This window comes from Tyto alba, unplaced genomic scaffold (genome assembly GCF_018691265.1).
Source record: "Tyto alba isolate M040663 unplaced genomic scaffold, T.alba_DEE_v4.0 Super-Scaffold_8, whole genome shotgun sequence".
NCBI classification, from domain to species: Eukaryota; Metazoa; Chordata; class Aves; order Strigiformes; family Tytonidae; genus Tyto; species Tyto alba.
In genome coordinates, this window is record NW_024881329.1 from 4,230,419 (window position 1) to 4,248,832 (window position 18,414).

General features: G+C 39.7%; 1 protein-coding gene across 2 annotated transcripts in view; it reads left to right on the plus strand.

The window, feature by feature from the left end:
- KCNQ1 (potassium voltage-gated channel subfamily Q member 1) overlaps positions 1–17,899 on the plus strand; it is a 357,709-nt gene extending 339,810 nt beyond the window's left edge. For both annotated transcript variants that reach the window (XM_042785622.1, XM_032984887.2), the window contains one exon: positions 15,793–17,899. In XM_042785622.1, the coding sequence (XP_042641556.1) occupies positions 15,793–15,993 (201 nt within the window). In that variant the 3' untranslated portion in view covers positions 15,994–17,899. The remainder of the gene's footprint in view (positions 1–15,792) is intronic.
- Positions 17,900–18,414: the final 515 nt, after the last annotated feature.

An 18,414-nucleotide genomic window follows, 5' to 3' on the forward strand; every position in this document is an offset into this window, starting at 1 on the left:
TCACAGGCTACGCAGAGCTCAAGGGATTATTTTTTTTCTAATGTTGCCCAATGAATCTGACTGAAAAGGGTCACACAAATGGTAGAAAAAATTTGCATCTACATGTCCATGAAAATTTATCCTGTGTGCTTGTAAACTACAAGATGAAGTACAGATTAAAGACCTCAGAGATAATCTGATAGAAAATTAATCGATTCATTGCCTAATTTAGCTTGAACGTTAGAGTTCTTAGGGACCTTACGAAGAATTTGTGTGTTTGTTCATTTGCATCCTTGAAAACCTTTTCAGCATTCACATAGGAGGCAGTTGTGAGAAATCTGCTGGTAGGTTTTACGTGCAGTCTGACAGATTAGGAGAAGAGGAATGTGAAATGCTGGTATCTCTGCTCTCTCTGACCAGTTAGATGCTGGTTTTCAGATTATATACCATGGGCTCTTCAAGTTTTGCATACCGAGCTAAGGGAGGAACCAGCATCAGCATGAGCAGGGCCCGTCTGGGGAGAGCTGCAGATGTCTTCAAATGGGGAGCTACATCACTGACAAAAATGAATGCTGAGCTTGGTGTTTGAGTTGCAGCATAATTTTAGGTACATAAATGGCATCTGTGAATCATAAAGCAAATAAAATTAATTATTTGACTTTTCTTACATGCTTACAAGTTTTGCTGGGTCAGGTATTGGTATACAATGAGAGATGGAAAAAAATGTTGTTTACATGAAAGTCAGAACATATGCTTAAATCTAAAAATAGTGCTAAACTTCAGGTTTCAACAACAGTATCTGATTACTCTCTTAATTTTCTCTATTCATTCAAATGTTCCGGAGCGTCTTCTTTTGCCCAGCAATGGGGTATTAGTTTTTTCACCTTCAGAGACTTCAGAGTGTGAGTATATTCCAGAGATGCCTAGTTTTGCAGCATCAGAATGACTGCTCTAGAAATATAATGATGTCTGTCTCCTGGGGTGGCTGATTTAAAACCTTTGCCATGAGCAATGACCCCCGAGTGAGTGAAGGGCGTAATTAGTACAGGTGTTCACTGTACTAACAAAGGCATTTTTAGGCTCTGGGACTGTCTGCAGAGATTGAGGTCATGTTGTTTTCTATACATGGCAACCTTCTTTGTCCATCACAGATATACAAGCCCTGAATTAACTGCAGAATTATAAATAGACCATAGTTACAATACATAAGGAAAGAAACCTTGTTTTGACCTCTTGTATTGTGCAATCACTGTTACGGAAAGTTAGAGACTGTGTTTCACATATATTTCTTCCCAAATACGTGGATCTTCCTCACTGAAAAGCTCACTGGGAGTCAAGGGCACTCAGAGAGTAGGGGAAGTGCTGAGCCACTTGCAGCACTGCATTGCAAACAGGTTTGACAGACTTTGACACGTGTGAAATATTCACACAGAAATGTTTCCCGGGAAAATTACCCTCATTCCTATGTGTCAGTTGTATGTGGAGAAACACTGTGGTTTAAACAAGCTGCTGCTTTAGTCAGAGGCTTATTTTGCTGTTGTACTAGATGCTCTGTTGTGCTGCAAGCAGGGGAAAAAAAAAAAAAAAAAAAAAAAAGACAATTAAGATAAAGTGATACTTGTGATGATGTGTCTGTATGTCTGCACATCATCTGCAGGCTATGGATTTATTAGTTTTTCAGTCAGTAGAACTGTTCTATAAATAATGCATGTCAAAGCTGGTCACACGTGGTCTTCTCCCTTGCACATATACACTGTGAGTACTGTGTGAGCCACAGAGGAGTAAGTGCAACCAGACCTCCTCTGCCTTCTCTGTACATCAGCTTTTAAAAGGCAGCCAGACACTTGTGTTGTCACGCCAGTCCATGTCCCATCTAGAAAGATGCATCAGTGTGGTTACCGTGGGGTTTTCGGGCGGTTTGGGTGCTGTTCCTGGATCACTCATCATTTTCTGCAGGACTTGAGGCGAGTCATTTCACATTCTGTTGTTTCCATTTCCTCAGCTGTGAGTACTGGGTATCATAAAGCATTTTGAGGCTTGGAGGTCAAAAATGAAAACAGAAGCCCTTGGTATTTTTATCATTTTTATTATTCCCACTGTTGTTCAGCATTTATCTTAAAACTTAGCTATAAGTTCAGAGATTATTTATTGATTTGAAAAGACTGTTGCTTGAATATATAAATTGACCATGCAGGTACTATAAAGTAAAAAGGAGCAACTTATACCTGAAAGGAACTGTGATGCTTGAGTCTGAATTAAACTCCTTTCACATTTCAGAACAGATATGTCACAGCTAAAATTGTTATCTGAATCACATAAAGCCATCCATGAAAGTGGATGAAAATGCCTTACTTAATTCAGAATGGCGTTAGCATTTTAATCTATAAGGTCCTTGATAGGTGCTATCTGGCAACCTTTTTTTCAAAGGTTGCATGATTAGGTGTGAATGAGTTCATCCAGCGCGGCTGATTACTCTCTCTGTTGGATGGGGGGAAAGACACTACTTAGCAAATAAATAACACCATAGTAACCCCTTTCACTCTTTCAGGGAAAATATGCAAAGGGAAAATAAGGAGTGCTTGCAGACAAGCCAATTTGTGCGGTGATGCTCAGATCTTCCAAGTAAAGCACAGTCTGGCTTCTGTGAGCACAAATTATCAGTCTCCCGGAGGAGCAGGCTGCTCCTTGCTTCAGAAAGCAGGGTGCTGATCCTGCGGTGCTCCCTTCCCAGAGTGCCACTGTCAATGAAGCCCTTCCTGAGTGATGCCCAAGACAAACTTGGTCCTTCTCATGACAGAGTGATGTCTCTCACCACCTGCAACCATTTAAGAACCTGTAGCACTCTTTGTCTGTCTTAGACAGCGTTGGGTAGCTTCTTTCTGCCAGCACGATGTTCTCCTATGTTTTCGTCGTATCACTGCTCTTTTTTCCTATCTGTAAGTGCTGTGGAGTGTTACTGTGTGCTGTGAAACAGATGCTGCCTCCCATCGCAGAGAAGCTGCATTTTGTTATGGATTTAACAGGGGCTAGTGCAGCCCTTAATGGCAGGGGCTTGAGGCGAGAGACCCAGCTACATGTTCATGCTCCTCCTTCGTGCGATTGATAACAGTTCTGGTAGGAGGTGGGAGTGGAGAAGGGAAGCGTCACAAAGATTTCTGTGCAAGACTGTCACCACCTCTGCCTGAAGGATCTTCCAGTATTTAATCATGACTAGACTATATATATTATTGTTATCTTGTGTAGAAGCCTCTTACATCATTGAATAAAATTACAAAGCCCAAATCCTTTTCATTTTGAACAGTCATGATCATCTTTATCTTAAGAATGAACAATCCAGGCTACTGCCTAATAACCAGAAGAATAGCAAAAGATGGATGCACATCTAATATCTTGAGCTGAGCAGATTATTTAGCCTTCAAGCCTGTCATGATGATTAATCAGCTAGCAAAGACTGTGAGCCTTTTGGTTCCACCACTGAGCAGTTGCTTACACTGCCAATAGATCCACTTTTTGAGTCACGGTTTACCAGTCCAAATAAATTCCCAGCCTGACTATATTCCTAGAAGAAGTTATTGACAAAGAAAAGCACTAAGGATTTTTTGTTATCTTTTGTCATCCATTAAATTTTTCAAACACATTATTTTATCAGAAACATTTGTTTACTTTTGAAGTCATTATAGCTTAAAATGTTATGAAGAAGAGCCCTGATATTTTAACTGACTCAAAACCAGAAGGAAACCTGCAATGGAACCATTTTGGAAAGTTAACCCATGCAGAACTTGTTACCGGCAGCAGCCAAATGATCTGTCTCTTAGTTTTCAAGCCCCCAAAGTGTTAGGAAATTGGCTTAAAGCCATAAGGTTGTGTTTAAGAAAAATAAAAATAAAAAAAATAAAAAATAAAAAAAAAAAAGGAACAGATATCAGAGTCTTAAAAATACAGTTTCTGAGATCTTGGTGTACACAGAAGCCCTGTTTTCAAGGTTTCCTCTTCATAATGTTGGTTAGAAGCTAACTCTGGAAATTGAAGCTAGTATTTGCACATAGCTGGTTGCCTTCAGAACTTGGAATTCAAAGAAAAATGTCTAAAACTACAAAATGCGTAACAAAATAATCACTTCATTTCCCCAAAATTCAACTGGCAGAACTCCTGCAGGCATGGTAATGACTTTGCATGACCCATGAAATTTGACTGAAAACCCTTCTTCATTAGCAGTTGGTTGCCTTTGTTGTAGTTTTGCTCCTGGTATCAGTAAGATCTACTAGTTTGCGTTTATGAATAATACCATGACAGCCAACAAGCAGTTTCTTTTCCTTTTAAACATGGGTTTCCACTGGCAAATATATTGCATTCTAGTTCACTCATTGCTTATTTGCTGGCTTGTGAGTGATTGTATCTGCCTCCACTTTTTGAAGCAGTCAGTAAATGAATGAAATGCTGTTTTGGGGTGTCCAAAGCAACTTGATTTTAGAGGGTGCAGAGCACATGCATCTTCTCTGGATTTCAGTGGTTTTGCTGGGTACTTATATTTCTACTAAATGAAAGCATTTTTATTTTCAGAGTATTCTGAAGGAGATACTTCCAAGGATATGATTTCAGCAGAATCAAATGGCGGTTGGAAAAGCTGGGGGAGTAGAGTGGGCTCGCAGACTTTTTATCACCAATAAATTTCACCTCTGATCTCTGTGCAGCCCCTGGGAATGAAAAGTGCCTTTGGAATTGTGTGTGGTTTTCTTTCGTTCCACTGAGCCTTCCCACTGAAATTTTCTGTCTCGAATCTGTGTCTTTGTAAAGCTTAATGCAATGGCAAAACAAGAGGCCGCCTCCTTTCTGAGGAGCAGGCTCAAGCATACAAGAACATAGCCCTGGTTTTGTGTGTTCAGAATGGGTGCAAACTTGCCACCTTATTTATCACCAGGATTTCTAACCTTCAAATGTCATGGCCCATAAATGACTTCTCCATAATAATATTTATCAATGTATTTCTGGTCTAATTATTCATGCTGAGCTTGTTCTCTAAAAATTTCTCTTGAAAGAATCTTTTTAAAGATTTTTCTTTTGAAAACAAATTCATGACCACATCAAACAGAGATTCATGTTGCCATTGGTTTAATTACCAGCAGCCCTCAGGGAATCTCAAAACTCACTGTTGTTATAATTGCTTCTCTCCCTTTCTCTGCCCCCTCCTTTTCCTCTTCCATTTTTGATTGCTGCAGAAGTCATCGTATGGTTATTAATTTTTTAAGCTCATTTTAGATACAAAGGAGTTTATGTCCTTTTTCGCCTGTAAAGTAACTATCAAATCATAAATAATGAATAGATTATGGATGCTAAAAAAGTAACCGACCCAAAACCTTTTGTTTGAAAAAACAGTTGAAGTCATATTGTTTTTTAACATTTCAAGTAAAAAGCAGATAGTGCTGCCCTTTCCTACTCATGCCATGCCATAAGATCAGTTCCATAACCTGTGGATATGTCTTACTTTCTATTCAAACCAGAAAACCCGGTGCACCTGGTCTGGCTTTATTCCCTTTGAAAAGCAGTATGGATGCCTCATTTGGGTGAAGTGTGAAACATAACATAAGCGATGCTGACCTAACTCGATGTGATACATGGCATATTTGCTTTAAAAAGAGCAGCGGTCTCAAATCTGTTTTGAATTAGGAAAAGCGTTTGAGAGAAAGAAAGGAAAAAGGGAACCGTTTCATAGCAGGCATCTGAAAAATAACAGTTTGGAGGAAGGAGGAAAAATTGTCAGGCAAAACCTAACAGCTAAAGCTGAAAAATGTATTTCTAACACTGGGGATTATGAGTGTATATCTTATTCTTTGGGGTTTTTTTTTAAATAAAATCTTGGCAACTTAAGTGCATACTATGATGATCCAGAACAAGAACAGCTACTCAACAGTGAAATTATCAGCAATATTCCAGCAAGAGGTTATTAGTCATAGTCCCAGTATCATACGAGAGCCAGAGCCAAGGATTCAAGAAGCAAAACATTCCCCTTTGGAGAGAGGTCAAGATTAGTCACTTTTGTTTTCTTTAATTGGTGACGGTGGTAGGGGGGCTTGGTTTGGGGTTTGTTTTGTTGTGGAGAAGACTTTGGGACATATTTTTATGCTAGTTGGGTTTTTTACTTTTTTTTTTTTTTTTTAACCCTAAAGTGTTGTAAATATGCCACTGTTCCACATTGGAAATGAGAATCTACAGCTAGGAGAAAGCTGTTGTCTGATAGCCAAACTTCTGACAACAAAAATATGGAGTTATATTCAGAGGCTGTACTGCCGTGATTAAACCAGCAGAAAGAGTCCTCCAGAGGCAAGTACCACGGGGAGTTTTCTTCACATCTGTGGAACTGAAGCATCTGAAATATAAGTGCCTGTTAGCTAAACAAAGAGTCTTTCTCTCCTCTGCAGATAGGTACTGGGGTGCTCAACCAGAAGGACCCAACGTAAGAATGTTTTGCTGAAAAAGAAAGTGATTGAGAATGAGAAAGCCATCAGCTTACCAACCTTCTGTCTCATTAAAAATCAGAAAAGTGCTTTGAAGTTGTCTTTGAGATCTGAAGATCTGCCCAGGACAGGGGAAAGATTTTTAAGGTTTTGTTAGAGCTTCTCCTTCCAAGTTGAATTTAAAGATGTTTAGCATATCTGAAGGTGTGCCATCAACTTTACTGCCTCAGTTTTCCTCATTGTGCTAGCAATAACAGCACATATCTACTGCAGTGTCCTACTGTATAGGTACACAAGGTTTCACATAGTGCTTTGGACATAAGATGCACTAATGACCTCCATTTATTCTATAACTATATCCAAATTATTGCATAAAGATAAGGGACTTCCTGGCTTCTTTGGTCAATAGTTCCCTTATATTTCTTCTTATCTCAAGCCTGTTTGACATCCTCCATAAGGCTGGATTTCAATTTAAGCATAATTTGGGAAACTGCTTATGATGATGGTGCTAGATGGATGTCCAGTGATATTTGTGGATACGTGAACGTCTCATATTTTTGGTATCAATGATTCACTTGTAAGGAAAGAATCCTCTCTTCTTGCTAGTTTGTGTCTTACTTTTAAACGGAAATGGAAGACAGTTGTATCTAGTCAATGAGGTATTATTTCCTGAAGGTGGGGCAATAATAAATGAAGATAAGCAAATTCTTGAAAAATCCAGAATATTCAGTTGATAGGATAGAAGGATTATCTCCTCTTGAGTAGCTACTGATAAAAGTTATATTTAGAGACAAGACCCTACACTTCACCTTCCAGGCTTCATGCAAGGAGAGAAAAACATTCCAAGCTCCCTTGTTCATCTACTGATACTCTGTTAGTTTAGAGGAAAGGGTTAAAAAAATAAATATCTGACCTTTGTAATATTTTAGAGAAAAAAAATGCTGTATCCTGAGGCGGTGCTGGGCCAAAGACTGTAGATTTTGGACACTGTCCTAACTTGAAAATTTCCATGTGTTTTAAGGCTTGTCTCATTTACCTACAACAAGAGTCAACCACAAATTTTAATTGCCTGGCTGTAGCCCTCTGGATGCCAGATAGATCTGCGAGCATTGCACACATCTGGGCACACACCCAGTACGGCGAGGCCAGCAGGCCTGGCCTGGGAGCGTGGGGAGCCAGGAGCAAGCAGAGGGCCTTCACGGCCCAAATCTACACCTATGGCTAAAGAAAGATTCTCGGGAAGAGCTGATTTCCAACAGTTTGGGTATTTTAAATAAACCAAATATTTTTGCAAGCAGTTGTTAATAGCAGCAACAAAAGCGCTGAACCAGGGCCACTGTTCTCAGCTCTCTCTTCTCAAGGAGCAGCCGTGTCTAGTCTCTGCTTCTTACCATCTCCTCCAGCCACATCCATCATGGTCCTCGTTTCTGCCTTGGCTAGCAGCATTTTCGGTCATCCCTTTCCAACTTTTTTTACCCTCAGGTCTTTCTGAATCCTCTCCACTTCTGAAACAAGCACTGCCCCAAAAGCTTTCCGCCTTTTGAGGCCTTGTACTCTAGAACAGTCCATGACCAAGTGCATTTCATTCTCCCGTCACTTAATTCTTCTGTTTGCCAGTGTTCTACCAACCTCCTTGTTAGAAGGCGAGGTCTTCATCTTACCTTGCTTCCTTTAGCCAAGCAGCAAGTTATAGCCCAATAATTTTCTGAAAGTGACGTGTAAAAACCAAATCAACTTTTGTGTTTGTAACTTTTGATTTCTTTTTATTTCTCATCATTTTTAAGATCTTAAAGGAATTGCTTGCTTACGTAAGCACAGCATCTGTTGTCACTGCTTGTTTCTTTGTAGGTCTCACTTAATACTTCCTCTTGTACCTGAAGTTTTGCCTGATGCTGATCTGCAGCATTTATTCACATAAGGATTATGTACATAAGTTGTGTGCAAGTGGCTAGAAATAGTCAGGGATAGCTGTGAAGGTTTCTTCTTCACTGCATAATATCTTCTTCAGCTACTGCTGTTCCTGAAGGCTGTATCTTCATTTTCATTTGGGGGAAAATGGCAGTATCATAAAAGATGCAGTTGTAAAAACATGCTGCCAATATTCTGTGTTTGGTAACATATATGCTGTATTTTTATATTATATGATAATTTATTTAATCACATATTATAGAAGTGGCTTTTTTCATAGCAGTTTCTCAGTTTTTGACCTGTCAGAGCATGTTTCTTGCTACTGTTGGCTTCAAATAGAATTCAAGGGAGATGTCTAATGTGAAAAGTGACATTATGGTTGTAATCTACAGTCTTCTAAGAACCATGAAAATCCACATGAAAGAAATGGAGCTGAGTGAATATTCAACCAGAGATGTCGTATTTCCAGAAACTTTGAGGAAGCTTTTAGAAAAAGATGTTTTTCGTTGGGGAAAAGGGCATTTGGAAAGGAAAATTAATTTGCTGCAGTATAGTTACTTGCTTATCAAAATTGCTTTCCCACTTCTAATGGAAAGAAAGAATGCATAAATCAACCCAGTCATTTCTCCCATGTCCTATAGCTTGAGCATCTGGCACCCTAGAGCTTGTGCTGCACAATCAGGACAAAATTCTTCAAACAAACAAAAAATACTTTAAAATGCCACAAGTGTTACAGTCAGTAATCAAATGGCCACATGCTGATGTTATCAGTTTGTTTTACTTCCCAACATAATTGAGAAAAACGTGTGACAAAACTGAGTTTCTATACGGAATTTACTATGCTGAGTCAAGCCCTTTTCAATAGCAGTTCACTGTTATCAAGGTAACTTCTGGAGAATCAGAGCCTGCAACTGGCTTATAAAACCTGGTTGTTTCTGAGCTCTGACCCTGACCGCACGACTCACAAGTTTCTTCCCAGTCCCAGGTCATCACCCTCTGTTGAAAGCACAAACGGCACACCCTGATTAATGGTGAATTATCAGCAGCCATTTAAGCGTCACTACTACAAAAAAATAAGGGTATTTTTTTTATACTTTTTAGAAGTGTAGGAGAAATAGTTTACTATAAAAATACAGAGTAAGATGAGACCAGCAACAGTCTCAGTTTACTGAAAAAGCAGAACAATTTTTAGTATCTCAAAGCAAAGAAGCAATTGGCACTGATAGCTTTATGCAAGAGAGCTGTTTTTAGGACACCGTGTGTAGCAAGTGCCTTTCCAAAGATGCTTTTTGTCTCAAAGTTATCCTTTTTATTTGTCAGTTAAGACAGTGGTTACAGTGTTCATATAATATTTTCATTGACTAGGAAGTGACTTGTCACGTGCAACCCTCAAAACCTATTAATTTTGTTCCTCAGAAGCTTAGCCTTTATATTTTTCTAGGAATGAGTAATCTTGTAGTAGAGGAAAGTGTTTTCTCACTGACTCCACTTCCTCTATCCTCCCCCCAGACACCGCACACGTATTCCCTTCTTTGGCCATCTCTCAAGAGAAAGTACGGACAGTCTGGCGAACAAATCTTCCTTCATGCAGATTACATTCTCCTATAAACACCTAGCGATGGGTATATAACCTCCAGCAAGACTGCTGCCTAATCTCTGGCAACAAAATAAACAAATCGAAGCCAGAAGCTCTGATAAGGGAATTCGCAAGAATCTGGGATCTTGGGTACTGTAAATGATTTCCATGTCTATTACCATGATTTCTGAAGAGTCATGTGCCTGAAGAAAGAACCTTTCTTTAATAATACTGAAATTGTTGGTCTCTCCTGCTACTAGTACAGAGAAAGATTTAAAATAAATCCTCTATGAAGATTCCCATACCTATCCCTGAGCTTCTCTTGAAGTCCACTCCTAACATTGTATTTGTTCCTATCCACAGGGCCCTCAAAACTAAAGCAGTAAGAACTTTCAGAAATACTGAGCTACCAAAATGTATAGGGACTTAGCAAGAAGAGGAGCCAGCTCTCTGAAGCCTCCTCCAATATTCTCCAGAACTTAAATAGGATGAGTCCCACCAAAGAAAAAAAGTGCTTTATAACCACACCTTCACTTGCAGAATACACTCATTTTCTTAAGTGTCGCTTGATACTGATACCTTCCCTCAGACATTTTGTGTGTCTTTTTGAAATATAAAGCTATCTTACTACTGAGTATAGTATTGAATAATGAATACAGTAGAGACTGTATACACCACCACTTACAAGGATGCACAGATGAAGAAAGCATCATTTTCTTTCCCTAGAAGTTTGCCACACTGCGGAGCAATAGGGTCCTCCTTATTAACAGGCCACCAGGAGTGATAAATACATGGAGATCTCCACAATCATCTTCAATTATTTTGAAAAACTGCCTTAAAGAGTTGGTTCACTGTGAGCTAAAATCCTGCACCCTCAGGAACGCATGCTACTCAAGTCAGGGTAGCAGACTTGGGAGTCCGATTTTGGAAAAGTAGCTTCAGTCTTCCTTTATCACATTTTCATTCAGCTGAGTGTTGCTTGGGTTCTGGTTTTCCTTTTCTCCTTTAGCAGCTTCACGCTTGGCTTTCTGTATTAAGAACAAGCACAGTCCTCCTGAACCCACTGAGTGAGCACCGTGCTGATAAAAAAATCTCTGGATTAAGCACAAATTATTTGTTTAATCAGTCAACTGTGTTAAGAACATAGGTAGTTACAAACCACCATTCTGTCCAAAGGGACTATGATTTTTACCCTCAGTGATATTTACTTTTGAAATCTCTGAGAATGAGAATGGAGGGCAGATGAGACAGTTTTAATTGACAGCATTAATCAACCTTGATCCCTCCAGATCATGGAGCAGCACTTGGCATAATTGATTAGTAATTTGTGGTCTTTGTGGCCTAAATTATGCCAAACTCCAAATTTTGCCCTTCAGCTTCCCCCCCGTCCTGAATATCCATGGCTGAAAATACCATTCCCCTCAGCTCCATAATTCCATCTGTCCTTGCCCCTTCCCGGTAAATCCCTATAATTAGTTTTGGGAGTGCTGCTCTCTAGTTCTCCATTACAGGGGCGGGTAAAGGAGATTCTGCTCCAGATGTCCCTGGAGCCACTCAGGCTTCTTTGTTTTTTTTTATTAAAAAAACTCAAGGAAAGAAATTCATTGTTACATTTTATGTTCTGAATCGTACCATTAATTTATTATGAATGCTTAAAATTACAGGGCACTTAAAATTAATATAATATGAAGATCTGTGGAATTTTAATAGATAAATTGCTCATTATTTTGTTCTCTCATCACAAGAACAGTCTCTGTCTTGTTCACTAGCACCTCCTGGAATGCCTTTAATACCTTTATAAAATTTGATATGTCACTTTATAACCAGTTGTAGAGGACTGCTGCTCCTGACAACGTGACCTCAGAGGACTTTGTAGTTCATAGGAACAACGTCACCACCACTGGTCTATTGTGGGGGGGGGGTCGGAGTAGTCATGTGCCTCTGTCACTTTTTAGGGAGAGCAAAAATCTGTTCTGTAACATAGCTACATTTTTTCATGATGTTCCGTTTAAGATTTGTGCTCTAATTTTTCAGCCTTTGTGAAGAACTATTTAGGTTGGGGTTTCTTTTTTTTTTTTTTTTTTTTTCCTCAGTGCACTGCATGGATGGGATTGTTTTATTCATTTTTAAGAGCTAGGTTCAAAACTTGTTTAAATCTGTTTCTCTCCATCTGTGCTCAATCTACGATCCTTGGATCTTTTTTTAAAAAAAAAAAAAACTTATCTTGGAGGATGGAAAAATCTTGTTTTCATACAATATTTCAGTAAAACTTATAAATAACTGCGGTGTGTAATTTCTGAAGAGTTTCAAACACTGCTTCCTCTCCCCAACAACTATAAAATACAAAGGAAATTATTTGCATATAAAGAATTTGATCATCCAAACATCATGCTTCTAATGAAACATAAATCAGCTAGAAAGAGCTTACTTAGTTTTTCCTAAAAGAAACAAATCAGTCTGAGTTATTTTTCTATGTAATTAACACTGTTTGCTGTTTTAAGTAGAGGGATCAGACTTGTCCAAAGCAGTTAAGATTATAGCAACATCAGCAGTTTTTCTGTTTGCTTTACTTTTATTCATTCTGGCATCATAGCTAATTTCTAATCAAGTAAACGTGTTTGAAAGTATGATTGAGGGGAGATGATACACTTCTCCATGCTAAGTGCATAAAGCTAGCTTAAGAAAAAGGGTGTTGCACATGATGACGTTTTTCTAGTGGTATAGTTATCTCTGCAGCAAACAAGTGGACAGTGTATTTCAGGATGTGTGTTTGGATGGGGATGGGCAGATTGGGCATGCTAATAAGCAAGGCCATTCACCAGCAAGCCTCTTATTCTTGCGCATCAGAGGCCTGTAATGACAGTAGAAGTTGCCTTCTGGTGGTTTTTACTTCTCTGTAAAATGTCTCATGCTTTAAGCAGACACCCCTTTGGCAGAACCAAGGGTGGGGGCCCATCGTCCCATTGTCATCTCATTTGCAAATGTCATCTTTTCTGATCCAGCCCCACGAAGTATGAGCAGAGCAGTGTACAGAAATCCAGGTTGCTCCTTCTCCGGTAATATCCAAAGAATATGTTACTGTTTGGGATTGACGATTCAGTCCAAAATTGATCCAAAGCCCACTGAAGTCACTGGAAGTCTGTGATTGCCAAAAAGTACCACTGACTTCAGCGTATATTGGGGCAAGCCCTTCACGGGTGCAGAAGTCCCTGGGAAATGGCTTGCTTTATTGGAAAGCAAAACTGATTAAACAACAATTAAACACAACCAGCCATCCGGACCTCCCTCTGCAAAAGCCTGGTGGCTTTAGAGCCCTACCCCTATAAGCAGGAACACAGAAGACGAAGGTCTTTTTATCTCAGATGGCTCAGCTCAATAGCAATTAGCTTCTGCCTCTGCTTCTGTGGGCCTCCTGCACTCCGCAGCTGCAGCAGCCAAACCTTGTTCCCTAGGAAAAATTAGACAATTATCTCTGGGAATTTATTTCCCAGCAAGATTATTCACATGTCACTTCTCTCCAGTACTTCATCACCAAGATGCACAGCTGTTGAAGGACTATCCAGATCTCAGTCCAATCTACTGTCATGTTCAATAGCTCATCACTGCAAGAGTTTCATAAATGCACATTTTCCAGATATATCTTCAGTCTGTGTTTCCTCTGGTAATCCCTGCCTGGAATCACAAATTAAGAAATATATATATATAAATCCTCTAGTTAGTTTAGAATAATTAGCAAAAAGACAGTTCTTGTTAGCGGAAAAGTTGTCCTTTGGACTCTGAACGTAGCTCTTTGTCTCCAGTCTTCCACTACAGACCTTCCAGTGCAGCTGTCTCAGAAAGCAAGTGATAGCTGGGCAATGGGAGATGGAAGAATGAGATATTTTTGCAGGCTTCACTAGCACTGATTTGTACTGTCACACTTGGAGCATCATGAGTTTGCCATCTGCGATTGGCACCATTTGGGCAAAGCATGCATTTTTTTTAAGGGAGTGAACAAATAGTGATGAAATGACAACCTAATGATCTGCTCAATTTTCCATCTGTATTTTCTTCTAGAAATCTTGAACTTATATTTTCTTCAGCTTCCTCATTCGAAGAAACTCATCTTTCAACAGCCATTTCCATCCAGAATTACTAGTGTTTCATGTACCATCTAGGGTGCTTTGCCTAATGTTTTCAAAACCAGCTGCAAAGTATAAATCTCCAGCACCTCATATTTTTAAATCACTGTATCTGCTTCCTTACCAGTTGTACAAAGTGTTTGGGGAAAAAAAAAAAAAAAAAAAACGCATTTTCTCTATGGTGGAAAAACATTTTAGTCTCTGCTGAAATCCTCCAGGTTTGTTGATGTTCTGCTCAGCCTTACTGTCTTTTACTATCCTGTGTGATACTTGGATGATAGCCAGGCACATATAAATTGCTCCCACTCATGCTCTCTCTGGCGGTTTTATGTGCCTTTCACTGCTTCTAGCAGATATTTTAGTCAGCAATTTATTCCTATCACGTTTTTTTCTGCCTACTTTCTTTTCCCTTTTTAAAATGTATTACATCTTTTTGCCTAGAATTTACTTAGTGTTTTAGGATCCCCGTGGATCGATGGGTCAAAGACTACAATGGCAAAATCGAGGCTTTCTCGTTAGGCTTGTAGAAGGGAGTAGGAGGCCAGAAGTGAGACTCAAACTGCCCAATTTCAATGCTTTGCCGTGCCAAGGGGCAGAGAGTGGGCAGGACTTTGAAGCTGGAAGTGCCCATCTTCCCCTCGGGACATCTCGCTCAGTACACTGGAGCCAGCGCAGAGAGGAGGCTTCCCATGCCAGACAAAAGGGGTGATACAGGTTCTCTCTTGACTGGAAAATGCAAGAAACCAGAGACTAAACCTGTGGTGCTCCTAGAAACATTTCATTCATGATTTTCCTCTGAGTACCACACATGTACACCAAACAGAGTCTAAATTTTGGACAAACCCGTAACTTAGCCTCTATTAGGTATCCTGATTTTTCATTATATTTTTTCCTGAAGATTAGAAGAAAGAGCAGAAAAGGAAAGGAAAGAAAAAAATTTAAAAAAAAAAAAAAAAAAGGCACTAAATAATTTAAGGAGCTTCTGTCTAAAGGCAGAAGAAAATGAGCATTATGGATTCAGGCTGAACCTTCCCTTGCAGCCCCCCAGTTGAAAAATTGGCTTTCACCAACTTAGAAGAGTTTCTCGCTTGCTGTGAATTGTGTAATTCAAACGGCAATCCTAGTGAAGGCTGTGTCACTGCGGGGATGAAAGTGTAAAACCCAACCGTGCCCCACTCCCAGCCCTGGCCACAGAGCCAGCTGCTATACACTCACGGCAGCAAAAATAACTATGGGCATTCTGTGGCCTGTGCTGGTAATTGGACCCAAATGTAACAAAAAGCATCAGTCAGTCCTATCTTAAAGTTGATTAGATCACTGCAAGCAGAGCAGATATTTACTAGAGCATATTGATATTATTAAGGCATGTAAGCATGTTACAAGTTTATCGTGTTTTCAGGAAAAACATGGACCCAGTAATAACAAAAACCCACAGAAACTTGATTGTGGGACTTAGTTCTCTATCCCAGCACATCTCTTTAAAAGCCCATTTGTCACGTGTTCATCCAGGTATAAAATGAGTGTCAAAGCACACACCAGAGGTATTAACAGGCCTGTCCTCATCCAGTTCTGACTGAAATTAAATTGGATTTAATTTCTAATGCTACGTTTGATAAGCTGTGAATCTGTGGTGTCCTCATAGAGGTTGTGAACCTAATTAAGAAAACTGTCATTTTAATATTGCATTTGTATCGCATGGTTTGTTGCAATTTTCTCACGTGCTGCTGCTAAACAAACCTTCCCTTTGCCTTTGTAGGTTACACAAATGGACCAGAAACTGAACCTCATTACAGATATGCTGCATCATCTGGTTTCCCGTCAGCAGGGGGATCAAGGGAACAACAGATCATCTCAGAGAGGCAACAATGTCAGTTCAGATCTTTTCCTCCCTAATAACACCCTGCCGACCTACGAGCAACTGACAGTACCGAAAATAAACGAAGATGATATATCCTGATGTGGTATAAGGCTGGGTTGGGTTCTTCCCACCTTTCTCCTTTAAATGGGACTGAATGTTGAGAACCTGGAAGGAATTAAGTTCATTGGCCATCCAAGAAAACGCACGACTACTATACCTGTACCACCAGTCTCAAGTACGCTCTTAGAAAGCCGCCCGCCGTAGCCGAGGGATTGCCAGGCTCTCTTCTCCCAGGCAAAACTCACTGAAGCTCCACGTTGATTTTGTCCAGAAAGAAATGATCACAACTCACTATTTCTCAGAAAGACCAAAACGATGTAAAGACAGGCAAAGTGGCAAGGATATAGAGCTCCTTTAATAATAATAATAATAATAGTAATAATAATATTCTAATAATACTTGAACTTAGATGGAAAAAGTGCATTCTGTTTATGCATCTACAGATAGCGATATATTTCTACTACTAAGGTTTTTAAAACAAACTAGGGTAACTTATGTTGTTTTTATTGTATAAACGTACACTAACATTCTAGAGAATGGCAAACCACATACTGAATGATTTTCTTTTTCTGTTTTATTTTAACATTGCTACGTAGTTATCAGATAATGACCAGATTTTTCAAATCTGTTTTTCTTCAGGGAGGAACTAATCCTTAATCTGGAACAATACTATTTATAGTGGAAAGTGCTATAGATTTTTTAAGATATCAGTTTTTCATGGGGAGAAAATAAAGTATTACATAGAAAAAATGATTCTGCTTTCTAGAAAATCGTTGCCAAAGAATTTATATATAAATAGAAAACACCGTGGTCTGAATGTACTTGTCCTGAAATAGCTTTTTTAAAAAGAAGGCCCACTGCTTCTTAAATCTACTGGTTTTTAGCTTACAGTCACCAACAAGAGTACGAGAGGCTGAAGTGACTGAACTTGCTGGTCAAGTGCTTGAGCTGGCCTCTCACTGAGCATCCATAATCCTTGCAGGAATCGAGGCCCCGGTTCAGGAGAGCATCTCTCAGCCAGACAGCATATATGACAATTTGACTAGTTTCCTGAATAATGTCCTGAGAAATTCAACTCCCTACAAGAGTCATTGGGTATTGAAAAGTGCCAGCTCTAATTTAGAGGACCGAGGGCCTGAGCTACAACCCACGGAGCCGAGCCACGTTCCCCCACAGTAGGTGCAGTAAAGCCAGCAGGGCTTGGCTCAGTGTGATTTTTCACACATTCACCGTGAGCAGGATTTTGATTACTAAGGTTGAAATTCCGCCCTTATGGATAGTCAGCACCTGTACCAGCCAGCCCTGCTCGGAACGTGGAACATTTTTAAAGCTGACAGAGTGTCAGGAAAAGCTATTTAGTCCGACGTGGTGGTGGTGGTAGCCCATACTGCTGGCAACAGAGGGAGATGTAGACAGATTTACCAACTCTTGCACTTCGAGCATCATATGCATCCAGTGCACCCTACTCCCCTCGCTGCAGAGCCTGTACCTCACGGTGGTCTCTCTCCCTCTCCTGGAAAACTGATGCCCTAAAGCCTCGTAACTTTGCACAGCAGTTAACGTCATCACTCTTTAAAATCTTTGAGCAGTCTGAGATACTGATGTGTAATGAACTGAGATCACAGGGAACCTTCTCATAGCACTGCTCATATTCCAGGCTTTCTTTTCAACATTTCATCTCTTTCACTCGGACTGCAAAGAAAAGTATACTTTATTTAACTTTACAGATTATGTTACAATTATCCAGCCTTGCTGCTGTACAGTTAGACAAATGTTAAGGGTGTAAAAATTTAACTTACAGACATAAACAGGAATTGTATCTGGGCATTATGTTTTATAGAAATCAAAATTATTGTCATGATTTTGAACATTTTTTAAATGAGATTCACTGTGTAATTTCAGGTTATCAATCAGCCTGTTAATTTCCTAATAAAATACAGGACAACAGTGCCATGTCTTTTGGTTATTCTAAAATCCAGACACTTGATACACACAGGAAGGCTGTTGGCTTGTCTTTTCTTTCTTCTCTTAGCCCACTGTACAGTGTACGGGTGCCTTATTTGCAATGCAGGACTGGAAACCTGCTGATTCCTTACTAGGGAAATAAAAGAAAAATGGGAATTAAGCTGGGGTGGCTTTAGGGAGAAAGGTGTGTCTTGTAGCCCTTGCTGAAAGCAGCCAGGTCTCTGCATTTCCAGGGGCGTTGTGCTAACCAAAAAAACGCATCCATTCCTACCTGCTGGTTCCCAAGACTACGCTCACATTTTCTGTTTGGCAGCTAATACCAGTGATAACAGTCTGGCATAGCAAACATTTCATGAAAAAGATAATTTCCCTTTCTTGGTGTGTCAGTTGGTCTATATCCAACTGAAAATCACTGTTACCAGAATGATGGGAATAATCAGGTTTTTCAGATTCTCAAGGCTGATGGCAAGTGCTCCTGAGATCAGTGATTCCCCA